This window comes from Halichoerus grypus, chromosome 13, assembly GCF_964656455.1.
Source record: "Halichoerus grypus chromosome 13, mHalGry1.hap1.1, whole genome shotgun sequence".
Taxonomy (NCBI): Eukaryota; Metazoa; Chordata; class Mammalia; order Carnivora; family Phocidae; genus Halichoerus; species Halichoerus grypus.
In genome coordinates, this window is record NC_135724.1 from 23,338,300 (window position 1) to 23,365,380 (window position 27,081).

At 40.3% G+C, this 27,081-nt stretch overlaps 1 protein-coding gene across 5 annotated transcripts; it reads right to left on the bottom strand.

The window, feature by feature from the left end:
- Window positions 1-52: 52 nt before the first annotated feature.
- On the bottom strand, window positions 53-27,081 carry ELAC1 (elaC ribonuclease Z 1). Of its 5 annotated transcripts, none has more exons than XM_036064749.2 (5): window positions 26,976-27,067; window positions 24,627-24,761; window positions 23,138-23,302; window positions 15,968-16,435; window positions 53-14,495 (listed from the first exon to the last, which is right to left on the bottom strand). In XM_036064749.2, the coding sequence occupies exons 3-5, from the start codon at window positions 23,292-23,294 to the stop codon at window positions 14,029-14,031; spliced, it is 1,092 nt and encodes a 363-aa protein (XP_035920642.1). In that variant the 5' UTR covers window positions 23,295-23,302; window positions 24,627-24,761; window positions 26,976-27,067; the 3' UTR covers window positions 53-14,028. The 5 variants fall into 5 exon arrangements, with proteins under 5 accessions (XP_035920642.1, XP_035920640.1, XP_035920641.1 ...); XM_036064747.2 differs by having other exon boundaries at window positions 24,616-24,761; XM_036064748.2 differs by lacking the exon at window positions 26,976-27,067 and adding an exon at window positions 26,462-26,954 and having other exon boundaries at window positions 24,616-24,761.

The window sequence follows — 27,081 nt, forward strand, 5'->3', positions numbered from 1 at the left end:
TTTACCCCACCCCCACATGAAAACATAATGTCTTCACAAAGACTTGTGCACAAATGTTCATAGTAGCTTTATTCAAAATAAACAGAAAAGGAAATAAGCCAACTGTCCATCCATGGGTGAATATACAAACAGATTGTGGTAAATTCATTCAGTGGTCTACTACACAAAAATAAAATGGCATGAATTATTGATACATGCAAAAATGTGGTGTTTGGGCCACCCAGTTTGGGCATCTATATATTATATACAGTTAAATAATTAATTATGCTTGTATATTTGTGGTTTGGAATATTTACATTGCAGCTCTAATATTAACTAGCCATTCCTTGTGGTGTTTCTCAAATTTACCTAATAATAATTACATGGTATGGTAGCATGAATAATGGCCCAACTATGTCCGTTCCTAATCCCTGGAACCTATGAATATTATATTATATGGCAAGAGGGACTTTGTGGATGTGATTAAGTTAAGGATCTTGAGGTGGAGAGATAATCCTGGATTATTCTGGGGGGCCGTGAGGTAATCACAATGGTCCTCATCAAAGGGACACAGGATAAGTCAGAGTAAAAAATGATGTCATGATGGAAGGAGAGATTGGAATGTTGCACTATGAGGATGGAGGAAGGGGCCACTGGAACACCACCAGAAAGCCACTAGAAGCTGAAAAAGACAAACAGATTCTTCTCTCAGAGCCTCAGAAGAAAACAGTTCTATCAACCCCTTGACATTAGTCCACTGATTTTGGACTTCTGGACTCCAGAACTACAGGACAGTACCTTCATGTTGTTTTAAGCCACTAAGATGTTGGTAATTTGTTATAGTGGCCATAGGAAACTAACACACTTGGAGTACCATCTCTCTCCTGTACGTTCTGATTCCAATTGGACTGAGTGAGGAGTCTAGGAATCTGTTTTATAACAAGGGTCAAGGTGATTTTTATCCTCAGGTAAATTTGGGAACTATGGATGTAATGGACTGTGATAGCCCAGCCAGATTCCTCACTACCAATTTTCTGGTAATTAGACTCCACCTGCTTTGATTTGAATGTGGAGACATGAGCAAGAATTAATCAGTTCTAGCACTTGGTTACCCTTGAGTCTTAGACTGGTCCATAGGCAGACACGTGGCCTACATTGGCCAATCACAATCCTTCTCTGGGAATTTATACATGGCAGCCGTGCTCTTTCTTTGTGCTGAGATTGCTATGCTAGGACGGAGCATCAGTCTGCCCTTGCTGGCAACCATGTTCTCTGACTACATAGAGGAAGTCCATCTGTATAAGCAAAAGAGGATAATAAACAGAGGGGAGCAGAGTTAAAAGTTAGAAGGAGAGAGGGAAAAAACCCTGATAGCCTTTGAGCTCTGGATCCAGTTGCATCTGATGTTGGTACCATCCTTGTTCTTTTGACTTATAAGAAATCAGTAAATTCTGTTATTGTTTAGGCTCATTCAATTTGGTTTTAGTTCTCTGAAATACAGACTCCTATTATACTGGCGTGTTATGCGAAATGGATCTTTACACGGGCTTTCTCTTCACCCATTTCTTTTTTTTTTTTTTTTTTAAGATTTTATTTATTTATTTGACAGAGAGAGAGACAGCGAGAGCAGGAACACAAGCAGGGGGAGTGGGAGAGGGAGAAGCAGGCTTCCTGCCGAGCAGGGAGCCCGATGTGGGACTCGATCCCAGGACCCCGGGATCATGACCTGAGCCGAAGGCAGACGCCTAACGACTGAGCCACCCAGGCGCCCCTCTCTTCACCCATTTCTATGCCCAACATCAAATGCTTCATACTTGTCTATGCCAGCATATACTTGTCGGGTAAGAATTTATATGCTAATTGCATACAGATTTTAGTCATTCTGTCTCTGCCATTCAAGCTAACTCCTTTACAGTATAAATAGTTTCTCTCAACCACACAGAGGCACTCCCCATCAACTAGATGTTCAGGCTACTTCTCTTTCTATTTCTAATCCTGCTCCCTCTCATCTATCTATTCAATGACAAGCAATTCTGGGAGGGTGGCTCTCTTTCAGAGAAAAACTGCAAAACTCCTGTGATTGCTTTTATTCAAAGTTCTGTCTACAAAATACCTTCTGCAGCCACATTACATGGGGTTTTATAGGCATCTTTAGCCTGAAGTGAGGAGAAAAGAGATTGTTGACTAGAAGATTCTCCCCCATTATTCAAACTATTTAATCGATGATTGTTTTTGATCTTTCAATTCCAAAGTTTCTCAGTTCTAGCAATGCCATTAAACACTGTGATCTGCAACATTTGCCTGGTATAAATCCTCATTGCCAGGGGGATGAGGCTATAGCATTTACAAAATGAGATTGACCAAAGGAGGCCTGGGCTTTACTGAAGACTCACACACAGACCACTGCTGGCAAGGACTGCCTGGTCCTTAGTAGAATCAGGGTGTAAAACCTGATGGAAGAAAGTGGGGATTCCTAACTTTTTCCTCTGCCAGCAGAATGGAAAGGGCACTGGCTAGCAGTTAGGAAACCTGAGCATAGTCTTGGCTCTGCCATTTATTACCATTTAGTAAATTTAGGCAAGTCACTTAACACCTCTTAATTCTAATTTCTTCATCTATAAAATGGAATTCATCATATTCCCCTACCTGCCTGCCTCCCTGAGTGCTTGTAAGCATTAAACAAGGTATACAGATTAAGGTATTATTATGCACTATACAAATGTAAAGTTTAATTATGATGCCCTATTCTTAGACATCTGGGATTGTAAGATTGTGACTATTCTAATTACCAAGATTGAAAAAGTGAATTGCTTCTCATAAATCAATTTATTTAATATCCATATGTTATAATGAGTTAGGAATTACCATATATAGAGTAGCATCAAATTTGGAACACCAGTTAGGATATTACTATATGTAAATCGTTGAAGATTCAAAGTATGGATGCACATAACAATGTATATAGATGCTACAAATTTCTGCAAAACATGCCTAAAAATGGTCTTCAGCAGATGCTTCTAAATTCTCTCTGGATTACAGCTTTCGAACAAAACAAAAACCCAATGGATTTGGACCAGAGATCTCTAAAACTTCCTCCACCCCCACAACTGTCTTTATTTAGTCCTAAATTTAGAGCAGATGGAGAAACCAGCAAGCAAGACAATGCCTGCATCTGCTAATAAATTAATACTGCTGAGCCAAGCAAGTAGAAAAAGCTTGAGCAGTCTCTACATATCAGCTGTAAAGAAGGCAAGGGCCCTGCTTTTGAGGCATTTATAATCTATATAATTTAGACATAATACTGTTTGCTAGCATTTATTGAGGACTTATTATGTCCTGGGCACTATTCTAAGTGTTTTACTCTTAACCACTTATTTAAACCTGCCAATGACCCTATGAGATAGATACTATTATATTACCCAGTGTACAGAGGATGACAATGAATCAGAGATTAAGGGACTTTGTATGACAGTGATACAGTTCACTGGCTAAAAGATCACTCTCTTAGCCACCATGCTAAGCAGTTCTTCTAGAAAGACGCAGATAGGAAGGAATAGACTGTCCTAGAACCTCATTTAATATTTACCATATATTTTTAATTATTTTATATGATTAGTGGTTGTCAGGGGCTGGATGGAGGGAAGGGGAAATGAGGAGTTGATTTTTAATAAGTATGAAGGTTCAGTCATGGAAAGTGAAAAGGTTCTAGAGGTCTGTTGTACAATAATGTGTTATTAGTAATAGTTAACAATACTCTGATGTACACTTAAAAATTGCTAGGGCAAATTTATGTTATGTGTTTGTTGTTGTTATAGAAAGAAAGAGAAAGAAAGAAAGAAAAAGAAAGAAAGAAAGAAGAAAGAAGAAAGAAAGAAAGAAAAAGTAGAAGGTAGGAAGGAAGGAAGAGTAAAGCCTGATCCATCAGCTGAAGAATAGCTAAACAAAATATGGTATGTCCATACAATGGAATGTTTGCTATTCAGTCATAAAAAGAAATGAAGTTCTGATACGCAGATATAACGTGTGTGAACCTTGAAACATGCTAAGTGAAAGAAACCAAACACAAAAGATCATACATTGTATGATTCTATTTATATGAAATGTCTAGAATAGACAAATCTATAGAGACAGAAAGTGGATTGGTGGTTGCCTAGGGCTAGGGGGATGGGAAGCTAGGGGGTGATAGCTAAAGAGTGAGGAGTTTCTTTTGAGGTGATGAAAATGTTCTAAAATTCAATGTGGTGATGGTTGTAGAACTCTATGAATATACTGAAAGTCATTGAATTGTACACTTTAAGTGAGTGAATTGTGGTATGTGAATTATATCTCAATAAAACAAAAACATTTTTAAAATTGCATAGTGATTGCATTAGTTTTCTATTGCTGCATAACAAAAATACCACAAAATTAGCAGCTTAAAACAACACCCATTTATTATCTCACCATTTTGTAGATGAGAAACCCATGGTGGGTGGAGAGGGTTAGAGCTATTGACTGAGTTTTCTGGTTAGGGTCTCCCAAGTCCAAAATTAAGGTATTAGTAGGGCTGAATTCTTATCTGGAGCCTCTGGGGAAGAAAACGCTTCATTCATATTGTTGGCAGAATTAAGATCCTTGCAGGTGTAGGACCAAAGTCCTGTTTTCCAGCTGGCTACTGGCCAGGCACAACTCTCCGGTCCTTGAATGTGGCCCTTTCCATTTTCAAAGCCAGCAATGGACTCTCAAATCCTTCTCCTGGTTAAAACTTCTCTAACTTACCCTTCTGCTACTAGCCAGAGAAAATTCTCTGCTTTCAAATAGCACCCCAGACTAGATCAGATCCACACAGATAATTGCCATATCTTAAGGTAAACTGGCTTGGGACTTCAAGCCCAATCATATTTGCAAAATTCACAGCAATACCTAGATTAGCTTGACTGAATAACCAGGAAATAAGAATCTCTAGAATTCTGCCTAGAATTTTTTCTTCGAAAAAGTTACCCCCCATTTTTTTTCAGCTTTGAGATATAATTGACATACAACACAAAAATGTTCTTAAATTTTCATTGATGTATAATGTACATATAGAAAAATGTCCAAATCACAACTGAATAGTTTGATTATTTTCACGCCATGAAGGTACCTATGTAACTCTCAACTAGACCAAGAAATGACAGACAAATTTAGGGATAAATGACATCTTTCCAATATTGAATATCACAAATTTATTAACATGTTATACAGTTCCATGTATTTGAATCTTCTTTAATATATCTCAATAATGTTTTAGAGTTTTAAATTAAGTTTTGCATATCTTTCATTAGATCTATTTCTATGTTTTTGATGCTCCTATAAATGGTTTTATTTTAAAAATTTAAATCTGTTTATTGTTGGAATATAGAAACAAAATTGATTTTCCCTATACTGATTGAGTATCAGACATCTTGCTAAGTTCACTTATAATCCTAACAAGTTATCTGCTTATTCTTTTGGATTTTTCTATGTACATTATCATGTCATCTAACAATGACAGTTTTATTTCTTCCTTTCTAATCCTTATACTTTTAATTCATTTTTCTTGCCTTATTACACTGACTAAGACCTTCAAAGCAATGTTGTATAGAAGGGGTATTAAATGAGCATCCTTGTCTGTTTCTCATCCCAGGAGGAGAATTTTCAATATTTTATTACTAAATGTATGTAATATTTACTCTATTATTTTGCAGATATTTATCAGATTAAAGGTATTCCTTCCTGTTCTTAATATGCTAAGAATTCTTATCATAGGGCTATCAATTTTATCAGAGGAGTGCCTGGGTGGCTCAGTCGGTTGAGTGTCTGACTCCTGGTTTCAGCTCAGGTCATGATCTCATGGGTCATGAGATGGAGCCCCACATTGGGCTCTGAGCTCAGCAGGGAGTCTGCTTGAGATTCTCACCCTCTCCCTCTGCCCCTCCCCCCACTCACATGCCTTCTCTCTCAAATAAGTAAATCTTTTAAAAAAATTTATCAGAAAAATTTTTGTATTTATGGAGATCATCTTTCCACTTTTTCTCCATTTATTTTGTTAATGTTGTGAATAATATTGATTTCAAAATGTTAAATAATCTTCCATTCCTTAATAAACTCCCTTTGTCAAGATGTCTTATTCTTTTTACATATTACTGGATTCAATTAGCTAATTATTTTCTTTAGGGTTTTTATGAGAGAAATTAGACTGTAATTTTCCTTTTTTTTTTTTTTTAATTTGAGAGAGAGTGAGCAAGAGAGAGAGCACGAGTGGGGGGAGGAACAGAGGGAGAAGGAGAAGCAGACCCCCCACCGAGCAGGGAGCCCAATGTGGGGCTCCATCCTGGGACTCCGGGATCATGACCTGAGCCAAAGACAGATGATTAACTGACTGAGCCACCCAGGTGCCCCGTGTAATTTTCCTTTCTTTAAGTGTCCTTAAGTTTTAGTATCATGGTTATGTTGACCTCATTAAATGCGTCAGGAAGTATTCCCTCTTTTTCCATTTTTTGGAAGTATTTGTGGAAGAAAGGTATATTTCTTTCTTGTTTAGAATGAAATGTCCAGAATGGGCAAATCTATAGAGACAGAAAGCAGATCAGTAGTTAGAAAGTAGATGAGTGGTAGAAAGTAGTTTAGGGCTATGAAGTTTGGGAGGAAAGTGTGAGTGAATGCCAAAGGGTACAGTTTCTTTACGAGATAATGAAAATGTTCTAAAATGGATAGTGGTAATATTTGCACAACTCTCTGAATATAAGAAAAACCACTGAATTGCATTGTATGTGAATTATATCTCAATAAAGCAGTTTAAAAAATCTATCATTGGACAGATTAGATACTCCTTGATCTAGACTTGATTAGATCCTCCTTCAATTTTGTTCAAAGAACAGATTGGAAACTACTTACCCAATTTGTAAAAGAACTGATACCCAATCATTCATGTTTTAGCCCCAATGCCACTATTTCAATTATCCCCTTCTTTGGTATCCTGGAGCATGGCGCAATGGACCCGGAAAGGTATTTTGCCTACACTAGTTCTCATGAAGATTGATTTTAGGAAATACTTCACATGGAAGCATGCCAAAGAAAAGTCTTTGCATATCCCTAGGGATACAAATACCCTAGTTTGAAGACCATTGCAGTAGGCTATACCGCCTCTTAGTAGAGGCATGTGGGAGAAAATCAATCATGTTCCAGTATCTACTAGCTGTATGAAGATGCGTTCTACAGCAAGGCCTTTTGTTGGCCAATTAGGAACAGCATTTGGGTTGCTGACCCAGACATGGGTACTTCTACAAGGTCAGCTTTGGTCCAGGATGTTTGATGGAGATATGGTCTCATTTAGACAAACCTATGATCTCTGGAAGCCACAACAATGGAGAGAACGACCTAGACAAAATAACCTTGGTTTCACTTGGTGACACCGAACTAAATGTTGCTTAGCTCTACCTGAGGTTGCCCAAACAGTTTCTGGCAGTTACAGGGGGATTTATATAGCCAGGAAACTCGATCCCTTGCCTTTCCCCTTTTACTTTTTCGTGGGCGAATTTAATCTTTGTACCTGCCATGTCTGCTGAGTGTATAATTAGCATGCTGACATCTGAGCAACAGTGTTTCTCAGTTAGCTTTATTTAGGTGTGGAAATATTTTTTACTTTGGGTAAACTTAGGTACCCCCCCCCAACTTCCTTATTATCCTGGATATGACAGCTTTTTAATCCTTAGAGTATGTCTGTCAAGGGCACAGAAATATCTGTATCCAGCTGTTAAAGTTGCCCTGTCCTTTAAGATACACATGAACCTGGCTCAACACCTCTCCTGCTTCCCCATTCCATGGATTACATAAAGGTCAATGCCCTCCTTACAATTTCCGAAAATTCCTGGGAGATGTAGGCTCTGTGTTCACCTGACTCCAACTCCTGTGTATATACTAGTTTAGGGTTGTCTCACTCTCTCCTTTCTGCTGTCCCTTTTATTTATTTGAGAAAGAGACAGCACGCACAAGCTGGAAGGAGAGGGAGAGAGAATCTGAAGCCGACCTGGAGTCCGACTCGGGGCTGGATCCCACAACCACAAGATCGTGACCTGAGCTGAAACAAAGAGTCGGCTGCTTAATGGACTAAGTCACCCAGATGCCCCTCTGCTGTCCCTTTTCCACCCAGATCAACCCAGTCAGGAAATTCAGAACTTGTTTTCGTTTGGTGTGCAGGGCTGAGGAGAGATTTCCTAAATCCTATGTGTCTATCAGACTTCAAAGACAGTTTGGGGGAATTGGAGGGACTTACTTCAAGCAACACAGCCACCATCACACTGAATGTCAGACATCTGTGTTTTTAAGGTTCTCCCACAGTTTCATTACCCTGCATGGGGCTTGGCCTTCTCTTCTCATTCTGACTTTTCTATGCCTAGCAAAACCCAACATCCCAATTCTGACTTTCTATGCCTAGCAAAACCCAACATCCCAATTTCTTAGGCACAGAAACGTTTTCCAGCCCTTTCTCTGACTCTAGGTATCTGTCCGCATATATAGGACACAAAGTTAAAGCTTTAGAATTATTGTTTATAAGGATTTGCCTCATTAAGGTCACAGACAACCATTCCTTTCCTCTCCAGTTTTAGTTCAGAGAGTAAGGATGAGGATTTTTCTTTGTTTTTAATATTGATCAGGAAAAATCTCTAGGAGAATGAGGTATTGTATCTTAATAGAACAGGATGGCAAGGAAAATTGAGCCAGTCACTACTATTTATTGAGTCCCTAGTATGCTCCAGGCAATGAGCTAGGAGCTAGGGCACAAAAGGCAACAAAATCAGACACAGTTCTGCTCGTGGGAAGTTTGCAGTGCTAGCGGGAAAGAGGAACATTAATCAAATACTCAAACAAACAAAACGAAAATATGAGTGTCACACCAGGAAGGTGGGTGCAGGTGCTATTAGAGTAATAAGCTACCTAGTGGGAAGTCTGGGAAAGTCTCTCTGAGGATGTGACTGCAGAGCTGTGATCTGAAGGCCCAGTAAGGGTTAACTTGTGGGAAGGAGAAAGAACATTCCAAGCAGAGGGAGTAGTTCCCCAAGACTGAAACCTCTGACAAAGGACTAAAAACAAGGGCCATGCGGCTGGAGCTGCAAAAATGAATGGCACTGTGGAGAAAGATTAGGTTGGAAAGGGTGGGCAAGGCAAGTTTCAAGTAGGGGGATGCTAGGCTCAGATTGCTAGGCTCAGATGCTAGGCTCAGATTCGCATTTTGAAAAAAATCACTTTGCAGTATGGAGAAAGGATTGGAATGTTCTTTTTTTTTTTTTTTTAAAGATTTATTTATTTATTTTTTGAGAGAGAGCGAGCATGAGTGGGAGGGGCAGAGGGAGAGAGAATCCTTAAGCAGACTCCCCCGCTGAGCAGGGAGCATGACGCAAGGCTCGATCCCAGGACCCTGAGATCATGACCTGAGCCGAAATCAAGAGTCTGATGCTTAGCAGACAGAGCCGCCCAGGTGCCCCAGATTGGAATATTAAAAAGGCTTGAGAGGAACTGTCAAATAGCTGGAGCACCCATAAGCAACTGATATGATTATTCAGAATAATCATATCTATGTGTGTTTTAATATAATTTTTAAACTAAATGAATATATACACACATAAATCATTCAAAATAGCAAACAGAAGTAGTACTACTAGGCTTATAAAAAAACAGTAGTCCTCCGACCATCCCTCCTCATACCCCTTGCACCTTCCACTAAGGATCCCTTCCTCCACTCTTAACTATTCATCTGGTATTTTACTACACCCCTTTTTTCTTTTTAACATGATTTGCTTAAAGTGCTATTTATTTTCTAGTTTTAAGCATTGTTTACTTTCTACTAGGGAAGAAAAGAATTTCTTGATCTTACCCCATGTCCCACCATGTCCAAACTCTATTCTTCTCCTGCCAAGAGAGAACATTCAAAGCATTACTAGCATTTCCTTTTTATTCTTCCCATGTAAGAAAAATTACTCTGAATCATTCATTACCTGACAAATCCATCAATCAATAAGGACAGAACCACTACATTTCACTATAAATTGATATCTTTGTGAGGAGAAAAGTACCTTCCCTGTACATCAGTCATAAACATACTTGAAGCCATAGGACTTGTACCCCATTAAGTAAAAACTGTTCAAATTTTGAAGTTGGCATAAGAATATTCAAGGAAATTACAGTTGAATTACATGTGCTAGTTGAAAGACATAATAAAGCTATTTGCACTAGGAGGCCAAAATAATCTTTAAAAGACAAATGTTTTAGAAGAGAAGTGTTCGAAAGGTCATTAATTGATGAACTATATCATCCACCCATAGAGTAGCGAAATAGGCCTCTCTCATGCTGCTGCAGAGTGTGAGCCAGAAAACAAGTGGGTGATTCCCATGCAGAGTCTAAAACAAGTCAGATGTTTTGACCTTCCAATAAATCAATGCTAAGGAAATATTCAGAGATACAAAGATTTACGCCCAAGAATATTCATGATAGTATTATTTATATATATAATGGAAAACAATCTCAATGCCCCCAAAGTAGGAAAATTATGTTACATCTATAGAACGGAATACAATAAAATCATTAAATTCATGCTTTCAAAGAACAGTTAACATCATGGGAAAATGCTCATAATGTTAAATGAGAAAAACAGTTGAGGTCACCCTACATGTAAAAACATACACACATATATAAACATAGTATGTTTAAATATATATAAAATATCTATGCACACTCAATTTTTTATTTTTCAGTGCATAGAAGAAGACAGTTTTTTCTCCCAGTGTGGTTTGCTACCCATATATCTCAGCACCACCCAGACGGAGGGCTTGCTAAAAATGCAGATCCTTGGGTTCCACCCCTGACCAACTGAATTAGAGACTCTGGAATCACAGCCCAAGGATTTTTGCCTACCTACACACCCTTGTCCACCCACGTACTACCTTGTCCGCCTACGTACTACCTTGACTGATACTGACTCACACCTTCATCTGAACACCACTGAGCGAGAAGTAGTTGCTCTCAGGGTGGTAGAATTATGAGTAATCATCTTCTTTCTGGAATCCTTAAAAAAGATTATCTACCAAGTGTATGCTGCTTTTTATAATAAAATCTCATTAGAAATATATTAATGAAGCATGAGTATTAGAAAAACAGAGCAGATCCGGGGTCTATTTGGGCAAGTCTAAACACCTTCTGAGAATTGGAAATCTAAAGTAAGCAGGTACCTATAGATTCCTGACAATTGGAAAGCCAGTTTTGGATAAGGAAAATACTAAGCATAGATATGGAACTGATTACGTCAATAAGTTGTACAGGTAAAAAATGTAAATATAATAATTTTGAGAAGTATTAGGTAATATTTCTCCGTGTTCCAGGATATTCCTTGGCAAAAGAGGATTCGGTGATAAGTTTGGGGCACAATACATTTTCTAATCCACTCTTAAGAGTCATACAACCATGAGCAGATTACAGGCTCTGGGAAGTCCAATATAAGCTTCATTCTTCATTCTAGCTCCACAAATTCTTAGAATGTGTCCTACCATTAAGAACAAAATTCTAGGCCAGAAGAGAGCCCAAGAAGCAATTCTCACCATGGATCAATACCCTATGCTTGAGTCATCCGTTGTATCAATTTGTTCCCACGTTCCCACGGTCTCGGAGGGCTTAGCCCATATACTGGTAAGGCCTGACTTTAGGGCACGGCTCAAGTCAGCTGCAGATAATGCTCAAGAACAGCAAGAGAGAGTGCCAGGCTACAAGACTAGAGTGTGTGAAGGACCTGTATATTTACTTTTGTTTTTCACTATCAGTATCTACCACCTAGACAGTGAGCCTGAAATTTTCTCTTATATTCACTTACATAGTCCCAACACAGTAAAACCTGGCACTGGCACTTAACTGGTACTCAGTTGAACGGGGCACCACCAAACAGGTAGTCAAAATTTTTTGGACAAATACAGTAATGAAGTGGGCTAGGCTCAGGTCCTAAACTTAAGGTCCTAAAGTTTATGCAGTCATGATATCAAGGCCTCATTTCATTCAATAAACATTTCTGAGTGCTTATTATGAATGGATAATTCCAAGAATGCAGAGACGACTAAGATACAGTCTTTACCCTCAAGAGCTCCATACAGTAGTACTACCAGCCATTCCTGGATGTACAGGTTTGGGCGCACATTAGGCGTCTAATAAATGCTTGTTTTAATTGAGTTCAGAAACCAAGATACACTTTAAGCTGGTCAAACTTTGTGGCCCAAGAGTCTAGAGTAGGGTAGAATCAAACCATTCTGGAACCTGCTTCAGAATGACCGAGATCTTGAGAAACTAGACCCATCTTCATTATCACTACTCTAGGGACTCTAGAGCCATCCAGGAGTCAAAAGTTTTTATGAAAGAAGCCCCAGAACCCAAAAGAAGTTAACAGTATACCATGATAGAATTTCTAAATATGTCTACTATAAAACTCTCAAGGTTCCTGAAAGGTTAATAGATAGTATGTGGTGAAACAGGACTGAGAAAGGGGTTCAAAACAGTTGATAGGCCCCTCTACTGCAGGACTTCTCAACACCTGTAAGCAATGTGCTATGTTCCTTTTATGCACTGTCTTATTTAATCTTCACAGCGATCCTACACAGTCTTATTATTTTTCCCATTTTAGAAATGAGCAAGCTGAAGCTCACAAAGAGTAAGTAATCTGCACCAGACCACAAGGCACAGAATGGGACTCTGAAATCATGTCTTTCTGGCACCAAAGACGGGTTTGTGATCATTCAAGCAGTACTGTTTTTTCGCTATCGATGGGCACTAGAACACCTCCAGAGGGACTCACAACATAAAGTGTTTCCCAAACTGTGATGAGGAAATCCTTTTGAATGAATCTGTGCTTGAGACTAGCTTTCCATGTAATCAATTTTGAGAAAACTTGTGGGTAAAATGAGTCAGAGATATCCCATGGCAGACAGAAGGGAGGTGGCAGGCAGCTCAGAAGGAAAAGCTAGCTTATTAAAACTGTGCTCAAAGAATTATTAATAGGGTTAAACCTCAGTTTAATAGATACCATTTCTTTACCTCCAGATTCATAAGTTACAGTTCATGGCTCATTTCTGTCAAATATTTGATATGATATTACAATATCTTCACTTAGCTAGTTCTCTAATGTTTGTTTCAAGAATTTGACTTAACCAGTTCAATTCATGTCATTAATTTTGATAAAGTATATTCCCATTGGGAGTATAATTTTTAACTTGCTGTGTATTTCAATAGGCCTACAATCTGCATTTTGGGGTGAGATCATTTTTCACGGTACAGGACTGACCCCAACTTTGTAGGATCTAGCATCCCCTACTGACTAAATTCTAACAGTACTCTTATCCAGCACCCCCTCCCAGTCATTTTGACAAGAAACATCCCCATAATTTCTATGGGAATGGTATCACCCCCAGTTGAGACCCACAGGTTTAGAACCAGAAAGTTCCAAAAAAGCATTAATTGAAGGATAAACACCTACCTTGACCCTGCATTCAGTATTCCAGCAAACAAATCAAGATTTAATATGCTAGCTTCAATCCTGCATGTATAATGTCTCATTACATTTTTCTCTATTCTGTTAATAACATGAACAGATTCAACAAACTGCTAAAACACCACTTTTAGCCAAGAGGGCTGAGCCTACGTACCTGCCAACAACAGCACTAAGAACGGGCAGAAGCAAGCCCAGCACTGCGTGGGGGTGCCGCCTTAAGTGTGAGGCAGCCGCCGCAAAACAGAAAGTGTACCTGAATAGTCTATCGTTTTGTCAAATTTGGACTTTAAGAAGGATGCTGGTTTTTTTCTTTCTTTTTAAAATGATTTATTATCAAAAAGCTTGCTCCCTCTCACTGCTGAGTCAGTCTAGCAATGCAGCTCTATCCTGTTGAGGATTATTAGGACCCAAATAATCTTAGACCAAAACCACCACCACAACCACCAGCAGCACCACCACCACAACCAACTTGACTGTTGGTTCAGGAACAGATTCACAGACACGTCAGGATGCATTCTGGAATACTGGGTTCATTTCTTGATTGGAATGCCAATCACCATAAAGTCTTCTGCTAGAGTCACTTCTTGGAGATCTAACACCGATTCAGCTTGCTTTTTTAGTTCTACAATCCCATCTGTTTCTCCTTCTCTGGCCAAGGCAACTGGCTTGTACCTCTGACTGAAGTGAGTCAGAACTAGCCTCTTTGCTTGGCACAACTTCGCAAATGCAGCTGCCATCTGTGGTGTGCTGTGGCCGTGCTCCTTTGCTTTGTCCATCTGACCATCATCTAGGGTTGCTTCATGGATCAACAGGTCGGCTTCAAAGCACAGCTTCACTCCTCCATCACCCACAACCCCAGAACAGTCACCCAAAATGCAGATTTTTCTTCCAACAATAGGCTTTTTTAAGACATCTTGGGGAGAAATTGTAACTCCATTTTCCAGAACAACAGAAATTCCATTTTTCAGCTTGCCATAGGCAGGACCTGGTGGCACACCTAATGATGGAGGCAGATAACATCACATTATGGGACTGGAATTTATGACTTGTTAAGAGAGTCTAACAGCACAGCAAACGGAAAAGGCATCCAATTCTTTTCATAATTGTTATAAATATTTTACTACTCGTGGAAAGCTGGAATATTTATACATTTTTAAAAATTCAGTGCTGGCTATTGATATTAGTGATGCCCTACTACTTAAAACATTTCCCAAGCACATGTGTCAGATGAGCTTTAAGCTTTTAAGTTCCACTAAGACTAAGACCTTCTTACAGTCAAGCTACCAGCTTTGATTCTCTGCTGTGAATGGAGTAACAGTTTTTGAGACTGCTTTACTTAATAAGCTCATGTTTGAGTAAACTTAATGAGTCCATTTAAATAATAACAAAGTACCTACAGACTAACTTAATAAAAAAAATGGTTTGAGAGGATCATCTGGATCACAAGATCAAGGAGCATTTCTGGCAATCATACATAATCAGTCTTTGTAGGTTTGGTAAACCTTTTATTAATTATCTTATATTCATCTAGAACAACACGTGACCATCACTCTGAACAACATCTATAAACAAACAGAATGTGTTCACTAATTCCAGCATGCGTCATTTTAAAGTTTCCCAATATAATAGTATTTCCACAGGTTCTTGGATAAGAAAAATACCTTTGGCCTAAGTCATTTGTCTTCATTATTTAGTATTTTGTTTTAGTTGGAGAAGAATGAAGAGATTGCATAAAGAAACAAATACACAAAAGACACCATCATGCTTTTTATGGGCTCTGCTGTGGCCATGACAAGGAAGGAGGTGATGCTGGGGATAGAAGGGACCTGGACGTTGCTTCGAGAGAGGTGAAGGCCCCCTCATGCACAACGGCCTGGCACGGAGAAGGTACAAAGCCTCCGAGGGGGCCCAAGTCTGTCTCTGTGTGCTGGCTCCCGCCTACGAGGAGTTTGAAACTGTTGAGGCGCGGTGTTCTGAACACCAAATTAACTTAATCAAGGTTGAATGAGTAGGCAAGGTTGATAAAGAAGGAAAACCCTGAAAGTAGCTGGTTGCAGTTGCACGGCTAAGAACTGTGACAAAAATTCTCAGGGCAAAGAGGTCACTGAAAACATACTTCAAAAGGAAGACATGAAAACATAAAAGCCTAGACCTAAGACAACCACCACCACCCTGCCAACCAAGATAGCTAGCTGAAGGTAAGACAGACTAAAAATGTGGATCCAGGGAGCTGAAGAGAAAAGGATTCACATATATACTTGGGTTTTGGTCTGAATAGCATCTTTTGGCCCCACATATGTCCCTTAATGAACAAACTTTGGGCAAAAGAAATAAGCGGAGAAAATGTCAGTTTTAGGCCTGGGACACAGGAAAGGAAGGTTATTATGACACTTCTAGCAGCTTCAGCTAACAACAGCTTAATTGATGAGGAGGAGGGAAAAAAAAAAAAAACCAAAAACCACCACTTACCGAGGTCTTTTAGTTTCTGTGCATTGAGTTTACCTGGGCGTTTCTTCTCCACAACTGAAAACCCAAAGGAGGGAATTCGGTGAAAGAGGCGAAATGCTTTTACAACAAACTGTTCGTCATCAACCAGAAGGTATGAGTTTTCTTCTGAGTCTAAAAGGATAGTTCTTCCTTGTCCCTCTTTGGGATGGCTGTCTGTTTTATTCACGTGCATAAATTCTTTTAGTTCTTCTGTAGGACACTGATCTGCTGTAGGCACCAGCTCATGGACCACATAGGGGAAGACCAACTCTGTGTGAGAGAGTTCCATGGTTCTCCAGATAAAGTCTCGAAGCCCAGCAGGGCCATAGATTTCAATAGGCTGTTTGGTAACCACAGAGCCACTCTGCAGGCTGATTGTGCAGAGGAGGCCAGGAAGGCCAAAGAAATGGTCTCCATGAAGATGTGTGATGAAGATCTTGGTAATTCTCCCTTTTGATTGAGGCAGAGAAATAAAATTGGGAATTTTTCCAGAAGTAAAAACCCATACAATGCTACTTAAAACATGTATAACAACTTACAAAGAAAGCAGAAAAATGAATTTAGAGTTCTATTTATCACCATAAACTTATTTCTTTATATTTTGCTACATGATTCTAGAAGCAAGAAAGACAGGCTTTATGGTTTTAATAAGATACAACTTTTTTCATAAAAGATCTTCAAATTACATAGTATTGCAGTTTTAAGAGTATTTTCCACAGTACAGAGGTTCCTCAAAAAGTTGAAAATAGAGCTACCCTACGACCCAGCAATTGCACTACTGGGTATTTACCCCAAAGATACAAATGTACTGATCCGAAGGGGTACATGCACCCCAATGTTTATAGCAGCAATGTCCACAATAGCCAAGCTATGGAAAGAGCCCAGATGTCCATCAACAGATGAAGGGATAAAGAAGATGTGGTGTGTGTATATATATATATATATATATATATATATATATATATATACACAGTGGAATATTATGCAGCCATCAAAAAACCTGAAATCTTGCCATTTGCAACAACGTGGATGGAACTAGAGGGTATTATGCTAAGCGAAATAAGTCAACCGGAGACAGACATGTATCATATGATCTCACTGATATGAGGAATGCTTAATCTCAGGAAACAAACTGAGGGTTGCTGGAGTGGTGGGGGGTGGGAGGGATGGGGTGGCTGGGTGATAGACATTGGGGAGGGTACGTGCTATGGTGAGCGCTGTGAATTGTGTAAGACTGATGAATCACAGACCTGTACCTCTGAAACAAGTAATACATTCTATGTTTAAAAAAAGAGAGAGAGAGAGAAGATAGTAGGAAGGGAAAAATGAAGGGGGGGAAATCGGACGGGGAGATGAGCCATGAGAGACTATGGACTCTGAGAAACAAACTGAGGGTTCTAGAGGGGAGGGGGGTGGGGGGATGGGTTAGCCTGGTGATGGGTATTGAAGAGGGCACATACTGAATGGAGCACTGGATGTTATACGCAAACAATGAATCATGGAACACTACATCAAAAACTAATGATGTAATGTATGGTGATTAACATAATAAAATAAAATTTTAAAAAAGAGTATTTTCCTACATATCTTCTTGCTGAAAGAAAGAAAGAAAAAAAGAAAGAAAAGAAAAAGAGAGGAAAAATAAGAAAGTGTACTAAAATAGTTCACTTAAACTAGATAGGCCTCAAATGCCAAAAGCATCTGACAGTTACAATGCTTCCTCTGAGCATAACGAATATATACTTCCAGCAAAACAAATGTTCCCCTGGCTCCAACTTGACCAACACCTGAACCCCAAACTGCCATTTAAGGACTCCAGACTGGACAGAGATTAACTAAGCAAGAAAGAGCCTGCCTGTCTGAGTGAGTTTGAAGAGGGAGTAGAAAAAGGAAGACAATGAGGCAAGAGGGAGAAAGAAGGGGGTGGGAGAGGATAGGGGTGAAGAATCCAGAGGGGAGGTGGGCAACAGACGCTAGAATGTAGATCAGAGGGCAGATCCCCTATGGTGCTATATAAAGGTATGTGGGCCCATACCTTCTTTCAGTGTGAGCTAACCCAATGTCTTTTTCAGTGCATATTGGCCTCGGTTGTGACTTGACTTAGCCATTGGTAAACTGAATTTATTGTTGGTATGTGGCAGGATGCCACATTAGCATTTTTCTGAGATGCACCAAGGCATTTCAAAAGTAACAATCACAATTAACACAATTTTAGTATAACTGAGGCTTCTGGTGCTAGCCTCATAGACCACCTATTTCAAACATTTGATACCATAAAAGAATAGGAACAGTTTATTATTATCATAAAAGAATAGGAATAGCTTATTGTAAAGTGATTTGTCCAGTGACATCAAGGCAAAAGTGTTCTCCAAGTAAGCCTTCCAGAGTTAATACACCAAACTCAGGCCCTGGTGGCAGGGAACCATAGATTGGGCAGAGGCTGATTTGAGATCTGGAGAATCCTGAAGCACTCTAGAAGTTTCCTCAGTATGCTCTTTTGTTTTCTCTTTTTAGGCCTTGCTTTTACTGTCTTTTGACTTCTTGGAACCCTTTCATTTCCCTCCTTTCCTGCTGTCCGGGCTGCTGAGGCGCCCATAAGTGTGACCTGAGGCCTCTGCAGACAGAAGAACTATGATGGTTATTGAGTCATGACCTCACGCTGACCTTACAAAGGCCAAGTCAGACGTTCTGGGCCCTCTCCCTATCTAGTGCACAGCAAAGCCAATACTGAACACCAAGACAATCTGTAAGCCCAAAGCAAGTGAGACAAATAAAGTAAGTCAAAAATTGCTTCCCACACTTACCACAGTTTCAGGGAACACAAACATTTCATTTTTCAAGAAACTTGATTTTGGAGGGAGAAGGAATGGCAACCATAATGATCAAAGTTAGGAGATGCTATCACATGCAGAAAGCAGAGTACATGAATTCCCTTTCACTTGGGAACAAGAAAGTTTCCAGGGTATACATCATCCACAGAGAAGTGGAATACTAAACATCCCCTAAGTGAGAATGCAGTTACATTTACTGCCGTAGGAAAATGTATGCAATATAATTGTTCAGTTGGAAAAAAAACAGGTTACACCTAGTATACCACTTATGCAAATTGCACACACACACACACACACACACACACAAATACATCTGTACCATTAACATATCTACAACTACAAGCAGCTGGCCGGCTAGCTCAGTTGGTTAGAGCGTGGTGCTGATAACATATCTACAACTACAAAAAAATTTACCTATAAGGTAATTTTACCTATAAGGGGAAATCAGGCTTTTCTTATTTTATGTTTCTGCTTTGTTTGAATTTTTACAATGAGCATGTATGCTTTTTTTTTTAAGTTTTTATTTATTTATTTAAGTAACCTCTATACCCAATGTGGGGCTCAAACTCACCACCCCAAGATCAAGAGTTATATGTTCCTCCAAGTGAGCCAGCCAGGCGCCCTGTATGTATACTTTTCATAATCATTGCATTATACTTTTGTAATACTTTTAATAATAATTTTTAAGGGAAGAAAAAGGCTTAAGCTCACTCTTTTTAAAACTATGAAAGAAATAGACATGACAAACCCATATTTGCTAATCAGATGCTTGCACATTAGGACCAAGGAAGCTTAAAAGAAGTGTGTTTAGACAAATAAAAAGTACTTCCTTATGAAACTCATAAAATATTATTACCCCAGGAGGAGTATAAGCTGAAAGGGTTTCAATGAATCAAATAATGATAGGTCCATACTGGGTTGAGAATAATCCAGATGAACTGAGGGTACTCCATTCCAGTTTGAGACTGGGGACATTTGAAATGCTACAGAGTCATAGATAATGTTCTGTGATTACCATCTTACCCTCCTCTCTGAGGCCAGGAACTTTCTTAGCCAATAAGAATTTAGTAAACTAAAGGTTCCCTTAGGCTTTATTTTATTTATTCTTTGTGAGGCTTAGCTTTGCAAAATATTTACTTAAAACGTATATAAAATAGCTATAAAATATTAGAGAAAAATATTGTAGCAAATAGATGTGAGGTGGTACTCACAGCCCCTGCCTCTTGATGTTCATGTCCCTCTACAATTCCTTCTTCTTCAGTGTGGGTGGGACCTGTGACTTTTCTAACCAGTCAAATATGGCACAGGGATACAGTGTGATTACATTATGTTATAAGATTCCATCTTGCTAGCAGGCTTGCTCTTGAGTTTCTTTCTCCCTGGCTGGCAGTAAGGAATCAAGCTACCACGAAGAAAAACCCACATGATCAGGAACCAGAGGAGGCCTCTAGGAGCTGTGGCAGCCTTGGTCCTACAATTGTAAGGATTCTGCCAACAACCCGAGTGATCTCTGAAGCAGATTCTTTCCCATTTGAGCCTCTGATGAGATCTCAGCCCTGGCCACCAAACACAGATTGCAACCCAGTGAGACCCTGAAGCAGAGAACCCAGCCAACCCAGGCCCAAACTCCCTGACCCACAGAAACTATGATAATAAATGCAAATAAGACACTAAATTTATAATCTGTTATGCAGCATTGATAACCGATACAGGTATTAAATAACAAGTAAAGACTTATCCCCACACCCAAACCTCTGGTACCCACACTTAAGTTTCTTGTTTCTGTTTTAATCATCCCACCACCTCAATCCCTACTGTCTAAAATGTGAAATATTACAGCCTCCACTCTAGCCTGTTTGTCCCTGAGAGTTCTCATGAAAGGAATCCCTCTGTGATCCAAGGGAAATAAAGCATAGTATCTGTCCTCACCTCAGGGTCTTAGGTTGAACTGTGTACACCTCAAGGCCATGAGTCCTAACTGATATGCATTAGTTCCTTCCTCCAACAGCTCTGTTCTTGACTTCCTATTTGGGTCTGGGACACCATAACTGTAACTTGCAGTCCTTCACTTCTTCACATCCTAGACATTCAATCAGTCACCACCCACTGCTAGTTGTGTAAGTATTTCTTAAATTGAGTCTCTTATCTTCATATCTTCATCCTTATCCCTACTTCCTACTTCAACAGCCTCATCCTCTCTTCTCTCAGATGAATGCAACTGCCTTAAAACTGGTCTCTCCCAGGGTGCCTAGGTGGCTCAGTCGGTTAAGCATCTGCCTTCAGCTCAGGTCCTGATCTCAGGGTCCTGGGATCAAGCCCTGCATCCCTCCCCACTCAGCAGGGAGCCTGCTTCTCCCTCTCCCTCTGCTCCTCCCTGAAGCTTGTGCTCTCTCTCTCGCTCTCTCTCTCTCAAATAAATAAAATCTTAAAAACACACACACACAAACAACTGGTCCCTCCCAGGGGCGCCTAGGTAACTCAGTTGGTTAAACATCTGACTCTTAAGTTTCGGCTCAGGTCATGATCTTAAGCCCCAAGTTGGGTTCCACACTCCGTGGGGAGTCTGCCTGAGATTCTCGGTCTCCCTCTGCCCTGCCCCCTGCTTACTCTCTCTCTCTCTCTCTAAAATGAATAAATCTTAAAAAAAAAAAAAACAACAAGAAAACAAAAAACAAAAAAATGGTCTCTCCCAGTATATTTGCCATAGAAAAACTCCATCCTAAAACACAAATCAGACCATGTCATTCCCCTGCTAAGAAACTTTTAATGGTTCCTTATTGCCAATAGAGTAAAAAGGTCCAAATACCTTAGTAGACCATGGAGGACTTCATAGTCTGCCCTCACTTTTTCAGCATTTTTCTCTCTCATCTATCCTGGCCCACCACTCAATGATTTGGATGGTTCAATATTCCCTAAACATGTCACTTGTTTTCTGGAAATTCTATTACTTCTTGCTCACTTCATTGTCTGTTCCTTGAATGTCCATCCCTACTTTTCTCCCCGGAGAAACTTCTAATCATCTCTTAGATCCTAGCTCTACTGTTAACCATTTCTGGGATGCTTTCTCTGAACACACAGTTAATGTCCTGCTCCTTTGTGCTCCAAGAGTATTTAGAAAACAGTTCCACTGTTCTCTTTATCACATTACACTAGGTCTGTTTACGTATCAGTTTCCACCACTAGAATAAGAGATCCTTGATGCTAGAACTAACTTTATTTTAGTCATCAATGCCACACACTGTGATGAATCACAGGAATAATTTCAATAACTATCATTTATCAAGACCTAGTAAGTGAGAAACACATACTAAGTGCTGAACACCTTATTCATGCATCAACTGAAGAGATATTTATTAGGCATCTACTAGGTATATATATGATCCTTGAGCTTACTTTATCACACAGGGAAATACACAGTAAACACAGAAACAACTATTTAAATAACAATTTTATATACTGATGCTAAGAAATCAATAAAAATAGCACAAAGAAGCAGAATGCCTGGGATGAACAAGGAATTACTTAACCCCAGAGGTTCAGAGAAAGCCTCTGAGAAGATGGTATTTGAACTAAGATTTAACTGACTGAGAGACAACTGTACAGAGAAGGGATTATTATATATAATGCTTATATCATCCCTTCTAGGTTGAGCTTTTATCTTCATTTTCACGATGAGGAAAATAAAGCTTAAGTTTGTTGATCTGCAAAGGCCACAAGCCAGGACACAGCTGGGACTGCAACCCAGGCTGGTCTGACTCTGGGCCAAGGCTTTGCACCGCTGTACTCCTTGGCCTGGTGGAGTACTCTGGTGGGCCTTTGCTCACACCATCGCCTCTAGCTGGCATGCTTATCTTCTCCCCAGCCCAGCGAATCCCTCCTCCTCCTTCAACAACTCACGGGTCACCTTCTTTGAGATACCTCCCTGATAACCCCAAATGAAAAAGAACATCTCACTCTCCTGAACATCTATTGCTCTTTGTATCCTCTTGTGATACTTACAACTATCTCCTGGTGGAAATAAGTATGTACACTGCTCCTTTGCTTCTGGAGTATCCATGTAATATGCCTCATGTATCTCACTCCATCCTTCACCCCCCAAGCTTATATAAATCCTTGCTCTCAACCTTATAGGAAGAACAAAAACTAAATAAATAAAATTCAGTGGGTGTGGCCGGATGCCTCAGGGCCTTCCAAATCTTGCCAGGGCTCTAGCGCTGAGGTGGGATGCAACTGTCGGGGCTGTTTCTGAGCAAAAGGCCCTAGGAGAGCCAAGACAATGACTAAGAAATAGTCTTAATGAGATAGCCAAATGCACACTAACCTGCTTTAAGTTGGCTTTTCATAAGCTGTGTCTGAGTCCCCTCCCCGCAGTCAAAGAGCCAGCACTCGCCCTCACACCGAAGGACCAGAGCAGAGGCACCCCGAGTTGGAGATGGGTATGCTGCACCCGTACCCAGAAATGTCACATCCATAGACATCTTCCACCCTGCAATGAAAAGATCATCCAGGGATTATTACACATCACTGCTCAAAATCACCAAAAACACATTCTTGTGAGATTTACTGTTATTTACGTTATCTATAAATATTAATTTATAAAATATTCAGAAGACAGGATTCTTGTTCTCTAATAGTTTTCCAAAGAAATACCAAGTAAGATTTTAGTAACTCTTAGTGAGTTAAAACCACAAGTTACCAAACTTTGTATGACTGCTCACACACACAAAAACAAACAAGTTAAAAGACTGCAAAATCCAGTCAACTAAAAACTATAGTTGAATCTCAACTATCTGATATTCTGGAAAAGGTAAAACTATGAGATGGTAAAAGTACCCATGGTTGACAGTGGCTTGGGGAGAAGGAGGGAAGGATGAATAGGTGGAGCACAGGGGAGATATACTAGTTACTAGGGGTGGAGGTATATATTACTTTTATGTTTTGGGAGAGTAAGCTGGCAACATATAGTACCAATAATAATGATGCTGCTAATAACAACACATTTTAACCCAGCAACCACATTTTTTGGACTCTACCCTACAGAAATAAAGGACCTATGTACAATGATGTTTCTGGTGGTACTTTTAAGATGGCTAAAATTTGGAAGCAATCTGAATATATTTCAATTGGGAAATGATTGAATATTTTATTGTACATTCATTCCATGAACTATTTATTCTGCAGTTAAGTCAGGTCTGTAAATGTTGTCCTGGAGGGATGACAATGAGAAAAGTTATAGATGACTATGGCATGATCTCATTTTTACAATGCCCTGAACCTCTGCATTTACATAAGACAGAGAAGGTCTGCGTGGAAGGATACATACCATATTGTTAATATTGGTTATCGCAGGGGTGATTAAAATCGTGATGGTAGGGAGTGGTTAAGTTTTCTTTTAAATCTCTGGATTGGTTTTGGTTGCAATGAACAGTATTTGATGTCTTTATTTTTTAAAAGATTTTATTTATTTATTTGACAGAGGGAGACACAGCGAGAGAGGGAACACAAGCAGGGGGAGTGGGAGAGGGAGAAGCAGGCTTTCCGCTGGGCAGAGAGCCTGATGCGGGGCTCAATCCAAGGACCCTGGGATCGTGACCTGAGCCGAAGGCAGACGCTTAACGACTGAGCCACCCAGGCGCCCCGATGTCTTTATTTTAAATGTATTTTATATTTAATTTATTTAATATTATTTAAAAGAAATGTGTCATAAGGCTGAACATACTTTTCTAACTACACATCACCTAATCTTTCTTACCATTTGGAGATACAGTCAGCCCTCCCACCCCCTCACCCCACACACACCTCACACTCACAGATGGTACATCGCTCCAACCCATGCACAGGTTTTAGGTAATTGCTAGTGTCCCTTCCATGTGTTACTCCACACTTTCACTTCCAAGATCAAGCCTTCCTCTGATAATTAGGTAATTTAATTTGCAGAGGCTTTCCTGTTGGGATTGCAGTTTGCAACAGAGGTGAGAATAACAGAACGTAGAAAGTTAAACATTTTAAAAGCTAATAAATGCAGAAGGAATAATAAAATATAATCACTTTGCAATCCTTAACAAATAATGGATCTAGGCCACTGGTACAGAACCCTGGAGCATATTAGAATCACCTGGAGAGCTTTTAAACCATATCAATAATTGGGCTCCATCCCAGAACAGTTAAAAAGGAAATTCTGCAAGTAAGACATGCATTTTAGTATTAAAAAAAAAAATTCTTCCCCTGTGATTCTAACGTGCAGTCAGGTTTGAGAATCACTTGGTGAAAGGCTAATGGAGAACTACAAAGGATAGATCAGGCTGACCTGAATTCACTAGTCAAGTAGTCAGTCTTAAAAAAAAATTTTTATTATGAAAAATTTCAAACACAAAAGTAGAGAGATTAGTGTAATGCATTACCATATAACCACCACTGAGCTTCAACAGTTATCAACTGATGCGCAATCTTGTTTGGTCTATATCCTCCACCCATTATCCAAGAATACTCGGTAAGTATTCATCCAAGAATACTTAAGTGGTATTTGGTACTTCCATCAGGAAGCACATGCTACTGGCTGTCTCTCTCTTTCTGATGTTAACAGCCACTAATGTTCATTGCCAGGATTCACTATTTCATTAGAGGTTGCCAAAAGGTGATATTCTCTCATGCCTCTGAAGTCATTAGCTGGCATCCCTCTGTAAATCCTCAATTATTTAGTTACCCTGCAGTGCAATCCGTACAGAAAAGGTCCATTGACCAATCTTAACACCACAAAGAGAAACAAGATCTTATCTGACTCCTGGTGTGCTGCAGTATGAAGTACACAATAACCCTATGAGGTTTTCTTGCCAAAAAGTAGAACCTGAATCTGAAAAAAACTGTAATCTAAACACCAGCTTAATAAAGGACACCACAGGGATGGAAGAAGCAAAATCCGGTATGTAGGAAACTTTACAGAACAAATGAACATTTTTTTTTTTTTTAACAAGTAAAATACAAGGGGAAAAAAAAATAGAGAAGCCATAAGGAGATTAAATGAAGTAGAAAAGACGTCAACCAAACATGGCATGTGTAGTTTGTTTGGACCTCGATTTGGACAAACTGAAAAAGAGAATTGGGAGGAAAAGAGACAATTGGGGAAACGTAAACGCTGACTGGATGATAACATGAAATGCTTATTAAATTGATAATGGCTTTGTTTTAAAAAGGAGTTATTCTGTTTTATAAACATAAACAAGTATTTCGCAGATAAAATGGTACATTCGGATTTGCTTTCAAATAATCCAGTGAGGTGAGGGTTAACAGATGAAACAAGATTGATCTTATTTTCCTATGTTTGAAAGTTTCCATAATAAAAAGTTTAAAAATGAGCCAAAGAATCAAAACCCTTCCACCAGGTCGGGAAGGAATCAGAAATTAATGTATTTAATCAATGGTTCATGTTTTGTGACACGCACCATTCGAGGCACCAAGAATTAAAAGTAACCAGACCAGATTTGGTCCCCGTATTCTTGAACATAAAACCAGCCGCTTGCTTTCTCATGGCTATGATCCACCCTGGATCAAGTGCACATTCCGGTCGAGAGCACAGCACACGACCACATACTGTCACCTGACGCTCCCCGGGCCAGTGGTTCTCGTCCCGGCTGCTCATCACAGTCACCTGGGGACTCGGGGGACTCAGCATCTGGAAGGCTTCCCAGATGACTCTAAAGGCGGCCAGGTTGAGAACCAGTTTCCATACAGGCAGCGCCAACCCTGCAATCACCCTGTGGTGCAGGGAGGGCGGATACTGCCTTCCTCCATTTTAGAGATGAAAGAACCGTGGCCCGGGAAGAGACAAATGGAGAGGCCAAGGCCGAGTCAGGGCCAGAGGCCAGGTCTCCGACCACCTGCGAGCCCAGGCTCTCCCCCAAGTCAATGTCTGTCTCCCGAAGGAGGGGTGGGCGGCGGCAGGGGCGCGGGGCGACTGGGGGCTCCCGCCTCGGGGTCGGGGGTAGACAAGGCGCGTCCTCGCTCGCCGGCGCTCCCCGGGCCTGGGTCCTCCAAGCCGGGCCCGGCCCGCGAGTCCGGAGGAAGCCTGCCCGCCCGCGCGGCTCGGCCCGCACGGCGGACGCGGAGCAGGCGGCGGCGCAGACCCTGGCCCGCCCCTCTCCGGCGCGCCCTGTCCCACTCACCCACTCCCCGAGGCCCGCGGCAGGAGCCGAGGGAGGCGCAGGCCCGCGGCAAGGCCCAGCCGTCCACCGGGCGGCGCCGGCGCGGGCGGAAGTGCGCCGCGGGCTG

What these genes read in the sequence shown, in the direction of transcription:
- ELAC1 (XM_036064746.2), bottom strand. Translation starts at nt 23,294, where the DNA reads ATGTCTATGGATGTGACATTTCTGGGTACGGGTGCAGCATACCCATCT. An exon ending in GAAAAGCCAACTTAAAGCAG is followed by an intron (nt 16,436 to 23,137) that starts GTTAGTGTGCAT and finishes CTCAATCAAAAG; the next exon opens with GGAGAATTACCAAGATCTTC. An exon ending in ACAGAAACTAAAAGACCTCG is followed by an intron (nt 14,496 to 15,967) that starts GTAAGTGGTGGT and finishes CTCCATCATTAG; the next exon opens with GTGTGCCACCAGGTCCTGCC.